Below are 15,557 nucleotides of genomic sequence, written 5' to 3' on the forward strand. Positions count from 1 at the left end.
AGTCTTCTGTCATCTGAACTCAAACTTCTTGACTTCATGTGTCAAGGTTACTTGTGGCAACAAAGCATGGGAAAGGACGGTACATCTGAAGAGCATGATGGATATAGCACCAAATAGGGAGTCACGAAAATTGGGTTCTCTATGGGCTTGTCTGTCGGAGCAGTTAGTGCTCGGCAAGCTATAGTGTAAATCTGCCTCGCACTAGCCTGCTGCGCACTAACTCTCTGTGTGCACCCTGCGACCGCACACTAAAAGTTCCCTAGCAGTCTTTGATTTACTCTGTTTTGAAATGAGAGTAGATCAAAGGACTCTAGCAAATTTTTAATGTGTGGTAGCAGGGCCAACATGGACAGGGAATGTGTGCTGGGTACTGTGAGATAGATTTACACCCCAGCTTTCTGTGCACTAGCTGTTTTATATAGACAAGCCTTATGGCTCTACCATTTACTTAATACATGACCTTAGGCTGCTAGAGAAGAAAGAGGAAGGTTCTGACCTTTCTTTGGAGGAGGGGATGGTAAGGCCCAGTATAAGGGTATCCAGTGCCCCTTTCCCCCACCATTATCTGTGTACCTAGGCAGATCAGCAGCTCCAGTGTGTCTGGCTATGTGTTCAGGGGTCTGGTGACCACCAGAGAGAATCCTATGGATGTGAGGTCTTAGGCCAGTCTATTAGAGGCACTGGTGTGGGATGCACTACATGCCAGCAAGATTTTCGCATTAGATGACTTGTACAAGTGGATTTACTCCAGTGAATCTATCTTAACTCTTGCACCTGAAGTTGGCTCTAAGTTGCATGTCATGTGCATTCCACCTCCCTAGCCCTCCTGGATTTACATTGTATCAATCAATTGGATGAGTGGGGGAAATCTTTTCCCTCTTAAACTATCTGTTCCTACATCTGTATGTTGAGTAACTTTTATGCTAGGGAATGAATTCTCCTCAGTTCCTCTCTCTCTCTCTCTCTCTCTCTGTTTTTCTTTATCTTGCATTATTTAATTTGCTTAGTATATTGTTAAACACTGCTTAACTTGGTGTGTAGCTTCAAGACCTTTGTAGGATTTTTCTCCCTTTTTTTGCATTTTAGAAGTTTCAGAAGTAAATCGCTATGAATAAACTCGTTTCTGTCACCTGTCAGCTAGTGTTTGCAACATAACTATTCATCTCCAGATCAGTGACTGTGATGTTGCAAAACACTAGATTATAACCACACCCAATGAACCAGTAAATAGATTTTTATCATTTCCCTGCCAGCAGGCTGAAATTAGTGTGGAACATGTCTCATCTTTTCCTCAGTAGTAATCAGAACCTGTATTTTTTCAGCAGTATTTCCTCTTAGCCAATATTGCTCAATAGTCTTGTTTTTTAAAAGTAGTAGCTTCAGAAAGACTCTTGATAGGGCACCACTCACAGACTTGTGCAGTAGCACAAGAAGTATAGTAGAAATGGCAAAATTATTAATAGAGCAAAACATAACAGAAAACAGAGCAGTCTAGAAAAATTCTAGCTGCCTGGGTTTTGGCTGAGTAATTTGGGAGGTGGGGTTTGTTGAATGAGTAAAATGTCATTATCTTCTCAGTACTATTTGCAGTAAAGGTGGTCAAATAAATTTTTAGTCTGGGCTGGTAGACTTCTGTGTCTAAATCAGCCTTGTTAAATTGGCTGGTTCCCTGGCCAGGAACAAAATCTACTTGCCCATCTTTACTGTAAACATCAACACATGCAATTCCATACAAAACATACTGCATGAGCATGCGCACCTACCTCACTCACTACTTGATTGGCTCCCTCCCTCCGAGCATCCCACATTCCATCTTTCTCTTCAGGTTCTCACAGTGCCCAGTGTAATATCTCAGCACTCCAGAAGGGCATTAAGCAATGAGGCTTTTGCAGTGTGGTTCTTCCTCCCTTTTGTGACTTAGTCAAATACACCCCAATTCACTGTCATTCATTCCTCTCCCCACTGCTCATCATCCTGACTTGATCACCCCTCCATTAACTCATAATTGGTCATCTCCATCCTTTAAACTTCCCTTCTTTCTTCCATTCATGGATTATTTTCTGCCTCAACAAATCTATTAACCAAGGGTCAGTTTGGGGAAAAAAGATGATGGAATTCTTTCAAGTTCTGCCCATAAAATATGCTCTGCCCATGTATGTCACTAAAATGGATGCTGCTCACAATAGATTGTGTAGATATGCAAAATGTAATCATGTGGCACTTATATTCTTCCCCAATCAAGAGGCTCTAAGTCATGGTGTCTCCCAAGGGCTACCCACAGGTGGGTGTTACAGTGCACGTATGTGACCCTCCTTGTTTCTTGAGGAATGTAATTTAACAACATTAGCGTTTTAAATTATCATTGCTGCGTGTTAAAGTTAACATCTCACTGAAATGAACAGAATAGTTCATTCTTCAAAGATATTGTTCCAGGCTCTCTGTGGTTTTATCTTTGTATGGGTAACACTCAGTTGAGTTTTTCTTTGCAACCATAACAACTAGGAGATTTATTATTTTATTTTAAATGAAAGCTGAGATTCTGGAGAATAAAGTAGTAGCTTCAGAGAAGAGCTGGTACGATGTATAAGAACATAAGAGCAGCCATATTGAGTCAGACCAAAGATCCATCAAGCCCAGTATTCTTTCTTCTGTCAGTGGCCAATGCCAGGTGCCCCAAAGGGAATGAACCTAAAAGGTGATCATCAAGTGATCCATCCCATCACACATTCCCACCTCCTGGCAAATAGAGGCTAGGGACACCATCCCTGCCCATCCTGGCTAATAGCCATTGATGGACCTATCCTCCATGAACTTATCTAGTTATTATTTGAACCCTGTTATAGTCTAGGCCTTCACAACATCCTCTGACAAGGAGTTCCACAGGTTGACTGTGTGTTTGTGGGGAAAAAAAAATACTTCTGTTTGTTTTAAATCTGCTGCCTATTAATTTCATTTGGTGACTCCTAATTCTTGTGTTATGATAAGGAGTAAATAACACTTCCTTATTTACTTTCTCCACATCAGTCATGATTTTATAGACGTCTATCATATCTCCCCTTAGTCATCTCTTTTCCAAGTTGAAAAGTCCCAATCTTATTAATCTCTTCTCATATGGAAGCCGTTCCATACCCATAATCATTTTTGTTGCCCTTTTCTGAACCTTTTCCAATTCCAGTATATCTTTTTTTGAGATGGGGTGACCACATCTGCATGCAGTATTCAAGATGTGAGCATACCACCGATTTATATAGAGGCAATATGATATTTTCTCTGTTGTTATCTATCCCTCTCTTAATGATTCCCAACATTCTGTTTGCTTTTTTGACTACTGCTGCACATTGAGTGGATGTTTTTCAGAGAATTATTCACGACTCCAAGATCTCTTTCCTGAGTAGTAACAGCTAATTTAGACCCCATTATTTTATACGTATTATTGGGATTATGTTTTTCAATGTGCATTACTTTGCATTTATGGCCACAGATTGGATGTTTTGGAGCCCAGATGTTAACTTCAGCAACAGCTTTCAAAGCTGCAGTGACTGCCTTAACCCTTCCATCCCAGTGGGGTCTCCTACCCCTGGGGGAATTCTGTGCCAAAAAAATTAAAATTCAGCACACAGTATTTGAAAATTCTGCATTTTGTTGTCAAAATAACACAATATAATGATGCTGGTTTCAATTATTTTGCTAATTTATTTCAAAATATCTGTCAGCAAGTACATCATCTGTAACAATACAGCCCCAAAAAGAAAAAAAGATTCTGGTAAATTTTTTTTTTTTTGACAAATAGATTCCTTAGTAGGCATATTAATACAGAACTTTGTGTAATTCATTTTAATTACAATACAGAACTGTATTTCCTGCATATGTCAGAAGCAGTGCAAAGTCTTGGGGGAGTTAGGGGTAATGGAGGAGCTGCAGGAGAGGGAAGGAGCCTAGGAGTGAACCTGGAGGGTGTTGGGTGTGAGAAGGTTTTTTGCAGGGCAGGAATTGTTAGAAAGTTGGGAAGCCTCCCTCATGCAGACCCTGTCTGACCCCAAGCCTCTCCCATTCAGTCAGGCACGTCTGCCCCATCCCTGCACTCCCCATCCCTGTGGGTCTCTGCAAACCCCCTCCCCAGGCTCAACGCTCTCACCCCACTAGCTCCTGAGTCCATGCCGTCTGTTCCCCCCACTAGCCATTCTGAACCCCAGCCTGTGACCCCCACAGCAGCCCTGTATGTCCCACTCTGTCCTAACCTGGCTCCGCAGGTAGGGTTCTGTGATGAACTTCTATTCCTTGGGGAATTCTGGAGCACTGGGCAAAGAATTTTGTATTTTCTCACATAAAATACGGAGGCAAAAGCAAAAACTGCAGCATTTGTTAGGCAAAATATTTTTTGTGCAGGAAAATACAAAATTATGCAAGACAGAGGAATTCTGCATGTTTGCAGATGTGCAGAATTCCCCCAGGAGTAGTCTCCTCAGGGTGGTAGCAGCTGCCTCAGTGCCTTACCCTCTGTCAGATTTTAAGTCTTTTCCTGATGGCATGTGCCAGCACCTTTCCTCTGAGCTGTTCCATTTGCAGTGCCACATCCCTCATCTCCATGGAGGTGCTTGCTGGGGGCTCTTGAAGTGTGGTCACTAGAGTTTACCTTGAGTTAGCTGGCATGAACTGTAGGCATTTTCACTTTGTGAAAGATAGTGAGGGTGCATCCCCAAATGTTCCTTCCAAGATACATCACTTTGTGGTTTTCTGTACAAATGGTAAAGGTTTACAAAAAAGTGTGTAGGCAAGTCCATAGGGAAGGAGCCACTGGCACTGCTTCCCTCCCTCAAAGGAGAGAAGGATATGTCGAGGGGTGGAACTGCTTGAGTGGAGACTGGCTGCAATGGCCTGAGGCAGGGCTTGCCCAGAGAATCTTCTGGGCTCAGCCACCTAAGCCTGACACAGAGTGATTGAGTTGAGAGGGTTCAACAAGGGCCATTGTAGATGCTTGCTCATTGCTTTGTTTCTGAATGGAGAAAAAGTGAGTAGAACTCCGTCTACTGGCAAAGAATGCAGTAGCAGTGGCTGCTCCCACAGTGCTGGCCTAACAGCTGCAGTGTCAGTTCAATTAAGTTCACATTTTGGATGGATTTAAATTTATTTTACTTACTATAGGAAAGCATGTATGAGGAGAGAAGGTAGGTGCTGATGGGTTTCAACTGGAGTCAAGTCCAGTTTTCTGTGGCTGGAAGGACAGTAGTCCTCCTTGCCTTTCCCCTCCAAATTAATAATTTAAGTACCCGGTGTTGCAAAACACTCATTGAGTAATAGACCTGGGAACATTCTAACATTTTCCTGTTTTCTAATTTTAATAGGACTTTACAGACCCCAGCCCAAGTTCCAGTGGTTGTTTCACCTGGAAACCAGCAGTTGCATACTGTAACACTCCAGACAGTGCCTCTTACAACAGTGATAGCCAGCACAGATCCAGCATCAGCAACAACATCCCAAAAATTTATTCTCCAAGCCATTCCTACTTCGCAGCCAATGACAGTACTTAAAGAAAATGTCATGCTGCAATCTCAGAAGCCAGTCTCCTCTTCTTCATCTATTGTCTTTAGCCCAGCCCAAGTTCAACAGGTTCTCACCAGCAATGTGCAGACCATTTGTAATGGAACAGTCAACATGGCTTCATCTTCATCCTTCAGTGCTACTACTCCTGTAGTAACTTTTTCACCGAGCAGTTCACAGATGGTTGCTCATCCATCTGGCACAGTGATCACTTCAGTTATCAAAGCACCAGAAACTAAACAGACTGTTATACAAGAAATGATGAAAGAGGAGGTAGAAGAGGACACAACAGATGATACTGAGCAGTCAGAGCAGAGGTTCCAGCAGCAGCCTTTTGTGATGGTGGTATCCAATTCAAATGGATTTCCATCTAACATGCAAGTGAAACAGGAAAGTGAACAGTTGGAATCCAATTTATATTAATAAACAAAAAAATCCCTGTGGATGATTATTTTCATAAATGTGATGGGACCTTTACAGTTGTGTATATATATGATTTGATTCTGAAGCAGATGTTACAAAGCTACTTAATTTCTACAGTTAATTGTTAGAAGTCATGCATTAGAATGAGTTTTGATTTTCTGTTAATTGCTAAATGTTATAAAAATATAAAATTATGTAGTGCTCATTTTTCAAAACACAAGCATGAAGGAACATGCATTTTATACTATGAAGACTTTGATTTTTTTTGTCAAAAGTTCCAAATTTCTTACATATTATGCATTTTCAGTCTTGCTAATTTACATTGCAATACCATATTATAACATTTTCTATTTAATCTGTAAATGTGTCATTTAACTTTTAAAACAACCGTTACTTTCTACAGAACAGCATTTTCATTCCATGTGTGTGAATCTTACCAAGTTTACCAAATACTTATTGCATACCAATGAACTATGTCAGATTTTACTTTGAATAATGGATAGTGGCAACCAAGCTTCCTCTTGTTGCATTTTTGCAGCACAGTCGTTTGGGTGTGCAAAATAAAAATACACTCCCATTAAGAGAATACATAAAGCATTTACATATACCAATAATGGACAATGCCAGATCTATATTTTTTTATATACACACATCAAACATACTTAATTACAGAAACTAGTGGCATTGCTACGGGTGCAATTATTTCATACTATTTTGTGGCTATGAAGTTAAACAATCTTGCTTTCTATTTCAGATTATTTTGTATGGGGGAAAAGTGAAATGTATACAATTTATGCAAGTGTGCTGAGATAAATACTTTTATGAGACTCTTTTTCAATTGTAAATAATGTACATTTAATTTCACAAAAAAGTTTTTCAGCTAATTTGTTTCTATAGAGCAATTTTTGATAGATACAAATAAGATCACTATGTTTAGAGATCTAATGTTATATGTATTCATATTACAGAGTGAATTTGTATTTAAAGACAAATTTTTAAATGACGGAACCCTACTGAACCTGGGTTCTTTGTCTTTTGTATTTTTAATTGGTTTATTATGAAAATAAATCAAGTGGAAATTTTTTTCTGTATTTACTTTAGAGTTTTCTTACCAATACATGAATATAGCATTTCTGGCAATCTGAACTGTATTGAGAAATAGAGCAATATGATTAATTAGTGATGGTCTGTGATTTGGAACACATTAGCAGATGAGCAGTTTACGAATCAGTTCAGGAGAACTGAGGATGAGAAACTGATTCTCAAGCTGTTTGTCTGAGGATGTGACAGCACTATGCAGTACTGCTATAGGAAAAGGTGAACTTCAGCAGTTAAGGTGAAGAATGAGCTAAGTTCAGAAATATATGCTAAACAGGTCCATTGATGTGGCATTGGGCACAGATGGTTTAAACTTTGGCCCCTTACACTCACCTGTGAAAGCCTCTGTCAATCCACAAATGCATAATTCTGGGACATCACTGATACTACAAATTGCATAGGACTTCTGGGATCAGTGATACCACAACGTGTTTCATTCTGGATTGTCTTAATAGAACCCAGAAGTACTGGATGATTTCGCAAAGTATATGGGGAGGAGAGAGCGTGCTTAAAAACACATTATCCTAATATCTCTTCTTGGGAACTTTAAAGAAACATTTTCTAGGCTTAATTCAGTTTTAATTTTAGTTCGCAGTTCTTTAAAGTTCAATTGGTTTCCATAGCAAACCTCTTTACCAAGGAGGTATAGCTCTTGGCCATTTTAATTTACATCAGAGTGAAAGTTTGACAGAATTTGTATACTATTTGAATTTTAATTATCTTGTGTTAAACAAATCTGAAGTATTTTGAGAAGTTTTGTGTATTTTTGCAAAAAAGTTCATAACATGGAGTATTGCAAGTTCTTTCAGGGAGGGAAATACTTAAAATTAATGAAATTCTACTAATTATATTATGCATAATGTGAAAACCAGGTAAAAAGCTCATGGATTCAGAACTGAATATTCAGGATTGTTAATGGTTTGGTTCAAAAAATTAAAATCCATCCTCTCATTGGATTTAGTACTCGATAGAATAATTCTAATACTTAACTGCTCCCATCAATCTATGTGGTTAAAAAGCACTTGTACATAAAATAAATCTTAGGAAAACATTGCTATTATAACTGAAACCTCTATGAATTATAGTATTAGCATAAATTTCATTTTTTTTTATAACGAAATAGCAGCAGAAATGTGGTAGGCACTGTAACTGCACACACAATAGTCCCCATCTTGAAAGCCTTACAGTGAAGGTGGACTAGGCACTTTACTGAAAATGGGGCTTTGATTGCTGATTGGGCCTGTATGCCACAATATAAATATTTAGTAATACAAGAAAAACTGAGGTGATATTTAAAAACCATTCCCTTCTGTGACTGAGTCACCTTGTTATCTCCTGCCTCCAGCAAGAGGAAGGTTTGTTTGTGCTTGACTGGATGTCGGCTTCCTGATACAGTACTCCCAGTCTGTTAGCTACCCAAACGATCTCCTCAGGGCCTGCCAGTCCAAACTTTCATGGATTCCAAGGCCAGAAGGGACCATTGTGCTCATCTAGCCTGATCTCTTGTACAACACAGGCCACAGAACTTCCCCAAAATAATTCCCAGAGCAGATCTTTTAGAAATGCATCCAATCTTGATTATAAAAAATGTTAATGATGGAAAATCCACCAAAATCCTGGGTAAATTGTTCTAATGGTCAATTAACATGTCAAAAATTTAGTTTATTTCCAGTTTAAATTAATCTAGCTACAACTTTCAGCCATTGCATTGTTATACCTTTATCTCCTAGATTGAAGCGCTGATTATTAAATATTTGTTTTCCATGTAGATACTTCTAATCAAATCACCCCTTAACCTTCGCTTTGTTAAGATACAGAGACTGAGCTGCTTCACTGTAAGGAATGTTTTCTAATCCTTTAATCATTCTTGTGACTCCTCTCTGAACCCTCTCCAATTTATCAATATCCTTTTTGAATTGTGGGCACCAGAACTGGACACAGTATTCCAGTGGTGATCACATCAGTGCTAAATACAGAGGTAAAATAACCTAACTCCTATTAGAGATTCACCTTTTTATGCTTCCAGGATCGCATTAGCTCTTTTGGCCACAGTGTGACACTGGAAGCTCATATTCAGCTGATTATTTACCACAACTCCCAAATCTTTTTCACCATCACTGCTTCCCAGGAGAGAGTCCCCCATTCTGTAAGTATGGCCTATTTTCTTTGTTCCTAGATGTATACATTTAACCATATTAAAATGCATATTGTTTACTTCCACCCAGTTTACCAATGGAGCCAGGTTGCTCTGAATCAGTGACCTGTCCTCTTCATTATTTCTCTTTCCCCAATTTTTGTGTCATCTGCAAACTTTATCTGTGATATTTTTGTTTTGCCTTCGCCTTGCAGGTTAACAGTAGGTATACCACAGCCCCCAAGCTCCTCTGAAAGCATCCCCCTGTAGTATCTAGCACCAGTCACTGGACACTCTCAGAAATTACACACACCTTGACTCGTACAACTCAGGATCAGGTCCTTTATAACATCTTAGCACTGATATATATTTATAGTACAAATTTATTATCAAAGATTTAAGAGATACTGAGTTAAGCAAAATGATGGAAACAAACGGTTACATATAAAACAAAGTATAACACACTTCTTAGAGTGCAAACTTTAACAGGCTAAAATCCTTATCTAAAGTAGTTTCTCATGTAAGGCAGTCTCCAAGCTTCACTAACCAAGATGCTTGGGATCCACTTTTCATGAATGCAAAAAGTTTTGTCCTTTTTGCTCTCTCAGTGATGGATAAGAAAATATCATTTTGCTTCTCCTTGTATTTCCCAAAACTCATGGTTTTGTCCCTAGAGTCAGGATGACCACCCTGGTTCCTGCCCTAGTGCTCTTGCTCCAAGTTATCTTCACATACTTGCACTGACACCATATGCAAAATGAGCTCCCACTGTGTCTGCTTACAATGCTTAATTGACACATGAACCTATGCAGACAAGTACATACCTTTGGCAAAACTTGTTTGTCAACCCTGCCTCGGACGCAGATTCTAAAATATATTTTCAGTACATACACACAACTCCTTAAATATCATCTGTATATACGTCACACAACGATTGAGGATCACTGTGATGCTGGCTTTCATTTAAGATCTCACATAGCATACTTTCATAGTATTTCATACTTTCAAAGCATAGCAGGCTTTCATAGTATTTATCTATAATGTCAGGAGCTGTTATACAGAACAATGAACCCTTTCCAAGCTGATACCCACACACATATATATCCTAGTGCCCCAATCTGCTTGTTCCCCTATTCTGCTCACTCTTTTGCTTCAGTACACTGAACTCTTCTTGCCCCTGGAGTGATAGGAAAATCACACAGCAGGCCTTGAGTTGTGACTGACTAGGGCCAGATGTTGAACTCTCTCTCCTCCCCCCGCCTGGCTACCATCTTGCTGCAGCCTTCCTTAGTTGCGTCCATGGCACTGGCAATCAGAATGAATGATGCCAACTTCAAGCTGTAATCAGGTGATAAAGAAAACCAAGCAACCACTGATGCGGCAGCATTATTCTTCCAGGAGGGTTAACACCTTTGTAATTGCTGGTAACTGCACCCTTTAGGCCCTGTGTCTTACCCACAACGGCCCTACCCTGTTGCTCCTTCCTCCCCCCTCACTGGATTGTCTCAAGGAGCCAGCCTGCCTGCAGGTAGGAGGCAGTCCCAGCTGAGTAGAGGCTGGCATGGGTTAATGACACCATGCCTCCCCCTGCCCCATGGTAACTGGACTTTCGGTTCCGGTGCCATTTAGGGTACCCAGCTCCCCTTTTTGAGCAGATTTTCCAGTTGAAAACCAAGCACCTGGCAACCCTAAATGCACCAGGACCAAGGTGCCACAGGTACTCCTTTTCTTTTTGCAAATACAGACTAACACGGCTGTTACTCAAAAACCAGATGGGTGCCAACCCTATGTTCCCCACATGCCAGGGGAACAGCCAGGAAAGGAGGCCTCCCCCCAGTGGCGGTCTGGGCCTCTCTGCTGTTGCTGCCTGGGGAAGACCCAAAGCGCTGGGGAGGAATGGGGATGGTCTGAATTACCGCTGCTCTGAGAGCCGGGGGGGGGGAGCAGTATGAACAGCAGCAGCCACCACCCCGTGGGAGGGCCCGCCTGCTGCTGCTGCTGAAGAAGAGGGGGTGGTTATTTAGCAACCGCAGCTGCTCGTGGCTAAATTCACAGGAGCGCACCCTTCCGCCCAGCAGGAGAAAGAGCAGCTGGCTCCGCTCCAGGGGAGGAACCCCGCCCGGGGGGGGGGGCTGGGGGCAGCCTCTCGAGCCCCGACCGAGTCTGGAGCAGCAGGCCCCAGGCAGCGCCCCCTATGCCGGCGGGAACCCGGCCTAGGCCGGAGGAAGAAGGGGGGGCAGAGTTTGGGGGTGCGGTGGTGCTAGCAGCGACGACAGCCATGACTTCTGCCTCGCCGCCGCGCCCCGGGCTGGAGCTGAGGGGCGGGGAGCCCCTGCACACAAGTGCCTCTTTCCCCAGGGTTAAATCTGCGGCCTTCCCGTGCCAGTCCCGCTCCGGCCCGCCTCCCACGCTGCAGCGGACGGACAGGTTGCAGCAGCTGGAGGCCTTGCTGGCCAGGGGCTGGGGTCCCGCTGCCGAGCCGGGAGCCAGCGGGGCCCGCGAGCGCGGCGGGCGGGCGAGCGGGACGTCTCCCCCCAGCCCCGCGGAGGCCCGGTGAGCGTTGCCATGCCAGCCACAACGGGGCGGGGCAGGAGCCGGCTGAGCGCGCCACGCTCCCAGTCCTCCCGCGCTAGGGGGCACGAGGGAGGATCCTCCCCGCAGGGGCGTTCGCCTCGCTCGCTCGCAACCAACGAGCGGCAGCGACGGGGGCCGACCGCCTCGGCTTCCTTTCGTCACGTGGGTCTGACCCGCGGCGGTTACTGGACGCAGGAGAGTGACGTCACCCCACCCCCTTCGGTCCCATCAGTCTCTGTGCGCGCGCGTGCGTCGCGGGACTGCGGGCGGGTTTGTGGCTCCGCTCCCGCAGCGGCCAGGCGGGCAGCGTCATGGCGGCGGCCCTGGACCCGGCCCGTCCGCGGTGAGTCTCCCCTTTCCCCCGCCTCGCGGCCCCGGCCGGAGCCGCCGCGGCCCCCTCTAACCGCGCGCCGCTGTGTTGTTCTCTCGCCAGGTTCCCGGACGGTGACGTCGAGCAGGACCCCGGGGCGGCAGCGCAGGTGAGAGGCCGGGCGCGGCGATGGGGGGAGGGCGACTGACAGGGGCCCGCGGGGCGGGGCAGCGGCCTGGGCATCTCCTGTGCCCTGAGCCTCGCCCGCGCTGCGCTAGCAGGGACCACCCCGTCCTCAGCGGGAGTTGGACCCGCGTGTTGGCTTGTCCCGAGCTAGGGCCTCGGCTGGTCGCTCGGCCACGTGTGTCTGCAGGTGTGGGCGCGCCTGATGCAGCTCAGGGCTTGTCTACACTACCGCGGCGGGGTCGCTCTAGGAGACGCAGCTACCTGAATAGCGCCGCTGAAGTCGATGCGCTCAGGTCTACTTACTGCAGTCAGTCGGCAGCTGGCGCTCTCCCAGTGACTCCGCTGGCGCTTCTCGTTCGGGTGGAGTACCGGAGTCGATGGGCGAGCGCTCAGTGACAAATCGACCCCCCGCTGGATCGATTGCTGCCCACCGATCCGCTGGGTAGCGTAGACAAGGCCTCAGTAGTTAAGGTTGTGTCGAGTTTCTCTACTTAAAACACGTTAACATTAGCGTATGGTTAGCTCTTTTGTTGTGGCTCTTGTGACAGCACCTCTGAGCCCTTTAGGAGCTAACAAACTGAGCCTCAAAGTCTCTGCAAGTATAACGCCCACAGACCCTGGTCGTCAGTGGGTGGGATCGAATGTGGGACTTCTGGAGCTTAGTGCATGAGCTAAAAGTCAACTGGCTGTGAGCTAAGGCTGTAGAGCAGACTCATTTTATTTCTCTCTCTCTCACTAGTCTCGTTGTCACTAGATGGGACACAACACCACACCCTGAAGGTGTGTGGGTTACACAAGGTAGAAAAGTGTCATAGAGCTGTGAAAATGGAGACACAGAGTCCTGAAGTAACTTTCCAGCAGCCTGGCTGAGTTGGTGTTAGGGCTGGAATAAGAATCCAGATTTCTTGACCTCATTTTCTCTCTACTACTAGACCGTAATATCTCTCCATGGGACTGTTTGTTATTATGGAGGCTGCCTCAAGTAGCTATTTTCAGCACTAGCATTTTTGTAATGTGCTAACTAAGTGTGCTAACAGCATTGCAGGCAATGATAAAAACAGGATCCCAGCTCTGAGTAGATTACAGTTTAAATAACATACAGATGAAGCATGTTTTGCAAGGAAAGATCCAGATTGACTGAGCGGAGAAGTTTTATGCATGACTTTAATTGTTTTTGTTTTCTCTTAGTCTACACCATAACTGTTTCTTTCAAAGGAGATACTTGGGTTAGGAATAAACTATTTTTGAAGAGAGGGTAGAACCATATCAGGCAGCAAAGGAATAGATTTCAGGTATAGTACTCCTGGGGGAATTGTGCACCACTGCGCAATGCAGAATTTTGCAGAAATTAATGTTTTTTGCACAGAATTTCCTTTCCCCCACAGAAATGGGCTGCAGTGCTTCTTGCCGCCACTAGGGGCCACTGGACCCGGCAGAGCCTAGCTTGTGATAGAAGACACTGTCCTGGGGGAGGCGGGGAAGAGCTAGAAAGTTCCTGGCAGCTGCAGTTCCCAGCACACTCTCAGGGAAGGAGAGGTTTGGCGCACAGGAAACTCCACACAAGCGCCAAACTAGTTGAAACTGGTGTGATTATGTAGTGTTATTTTGACAAAATTTGCAGAATTTTAAAATATTGTGTGCAGAATTTTTATTTTTTTGGCCCAGAATTCCCTCAGGAGTAGTATAGGGAGCAAAAGAGAGGATGAAAAACAAGTACTTAGGATACTGATATGAAATTGTACAATAATTTGAGGGCAAGGATGAAGGTTTTCAAGTGGTTGTCGAGGTAAGGAAAAACGACTGAAGGATTTGGAGAGGGGCTAGATGTAACTGGAATTGTGGGCCAAGATAAATGATGCTCTTGCAATCATTTCATTGAAAGGAATAAGTTTAGAGATTTGGGGCCCATGCAAAGATCTTAATAGTAAGAATGGAGTGGAAAAGATGAATTGTGGAGATGATTTCCACTTTTAAACTAAAGATGATCTATGGAAATACCACAAAATAGCCACACGCATATCTGCAGCCTTTTCTGTGTGTGAGCCCAAGCTCTAAGTGTTCGTTACAGGTGAGTGAATTATTAAGAATCATTTTGTTTAAAAGAAATTGTCAGTAGAATCTGATCTGATATTATACAGATGCCTTAGGTCAGGTTTCATTAATGTAGGACTAGAAGAGGCTATCTTACCTAAGCAAGTCTTTGTTAAAAGCCACTGCATTTCTTTTCAAGGTACACTGTTGTATCAAGACTGCATATTTGAAGTGGTGCTCTTAAATAGTCTGCAGTGGACTACTTAAATTAAAGTAAGAGCATACTTCAATGCCAAGATTTTAAAAAAACAGCTACTATGTTCATTTTTAGACACTTCAGCTTGGGTCCAGTATACTTGAAGGATCACATGTAAATATAGACTCAGGAACCTAACTTTAGGAACTTGGTTCTTAAAACCTTGGCCTAAAGTTATATGAAGAGATACTGTATGAAGAGATCATTTCTTTATTCTGAGGTTTTTATATAGTTATCTCCTATCTGTGTGTTCCTTAATCGTGGAATTAGATGAGAATTCTTGTGGTGCACAGCCTATATTTTTTCCCTTAAAATTTACCAAATGCTTTGTAAATGTAAGTTGTGAAGATTTGATACAGCACCAAATCTGTTTGAGCTAAAATTATAACGGTTAGTAAAACAAGATGCAAGTGTTCTTCATTTTAACTCTGGCAGCTAATCATGTATTTCCTTGGTTGTCACATGGCTGCCTTTTTAAAGCTAAGTACTTGTATAGCAAAGGGGGCCATATTATCTGAATACCTACCTCTAAAGCATTTGAAAACAAATAGCTATCTTTTTTCTGAGCCTCCTGGAGAAAAGGCTTAATTAGTTAATTTCTTTATATTTATGCAGATGGTTTGTATGTGATGGTTTGTCATTTGTGAGGAACATACTGAAGAGAGAGCCATGTCAATTAAATAGATTTTGCATTTAGTTTTTGAAAATCTTGTGGTCGCTCTTCTGGGTTTGAGCTCTGTAGTGCACGTCTTTTTTTTTTTCTTTCTGTGAAAGACTTGCAGTGCTTGCAAGCCTCCTACTTCTGATCTATGTTTTCAGTATTATGATGGAACGTAGCAGCTATGGGAAGTCCATGTAGGTGGAGGGAGAGGCAGTTTCTCAAGAGACCAGAGCCAGTCCCATGGAGGGCTTTGAGAGTCAGGACACACACTGAATTGTAATTTCTGTTGGCTCTCCATTGAGTATAGGGAACGAAGCACCAGGGTGTTCTGTTCAGAATCGTGTAG

At 43.4% G+C, this 15,557-nt stretch overlaps 2 protein-coding genes across 24 annotated transcripts in view; both read left to right on the forward strand.

Moving 5' to 3' along the window:
• Positions 1-7,044, forward strand: part of ELF1 (E74 like ETS transcription factor 1) — a 145,423-nt gene extending 138,379 nt beyond the window's left edge. For all 21 annotated transcript variants that reach the window (XM_043533592.1, XM_037894848.2, XM_043533549.1 and 18 more), the window contains one exon: positions 5,343-7,044. In XM_043533592.1, the coding sequence (XP_043389527.1) occupies positions 5,343-5,961 (619 nt within the window). In that variant the 3' untranslated portion in view covers positions 5,962-7,044. The remainder of the gene's footprint in view (positions 1-5,342) is intronic.
• A 4,780-nt stretch (positions 7,045-11,824) lies between these two features.
• Positions 11,825-15,557, forward strand: part of SUGT1 (SGT1 homolog, MIS12 kinetochore complex assembly cochaperone) — a 50,209-nt gene continuing 46,476 nt past the window's right edge. For 2 of the 3 annotated variants that reach the window (XM_037894876.2, XM_037894894.2), the window contains exons 1-2: positions 11,825-12,110; positions 12,201-12,246. In XM_037894876.2, coding sequence (XP_037750804.1) covers positions 12,079-12,110; positions 12,201-12,246 — 78 coding nt within the window. In that variant the 5' untranslated portion in view covers positions 11,825-12,078. The remainder of the gene's footprint in view (positions 12,111-12,200; positions 12,247-15,557) is intronic. The other variant, XM_037894886.2, reaches the window with a different exon arrangement.

Source organism: Chelonia mydas, chromosome 1, assembly GCF_015237465.2.
Source record: "Chelonia mydas isolate rCheMyd1 chromosome 1, rCheMyd1.pri.v2, whole genome shotgun sequence".
In the NCBI taxonomy this organism is placed as follows: domain Eukaryota; kingdom Metazoa; phylum Chordata; order Testudines; family Cheloniidae; genus Chelonia; species Chelonia mydas.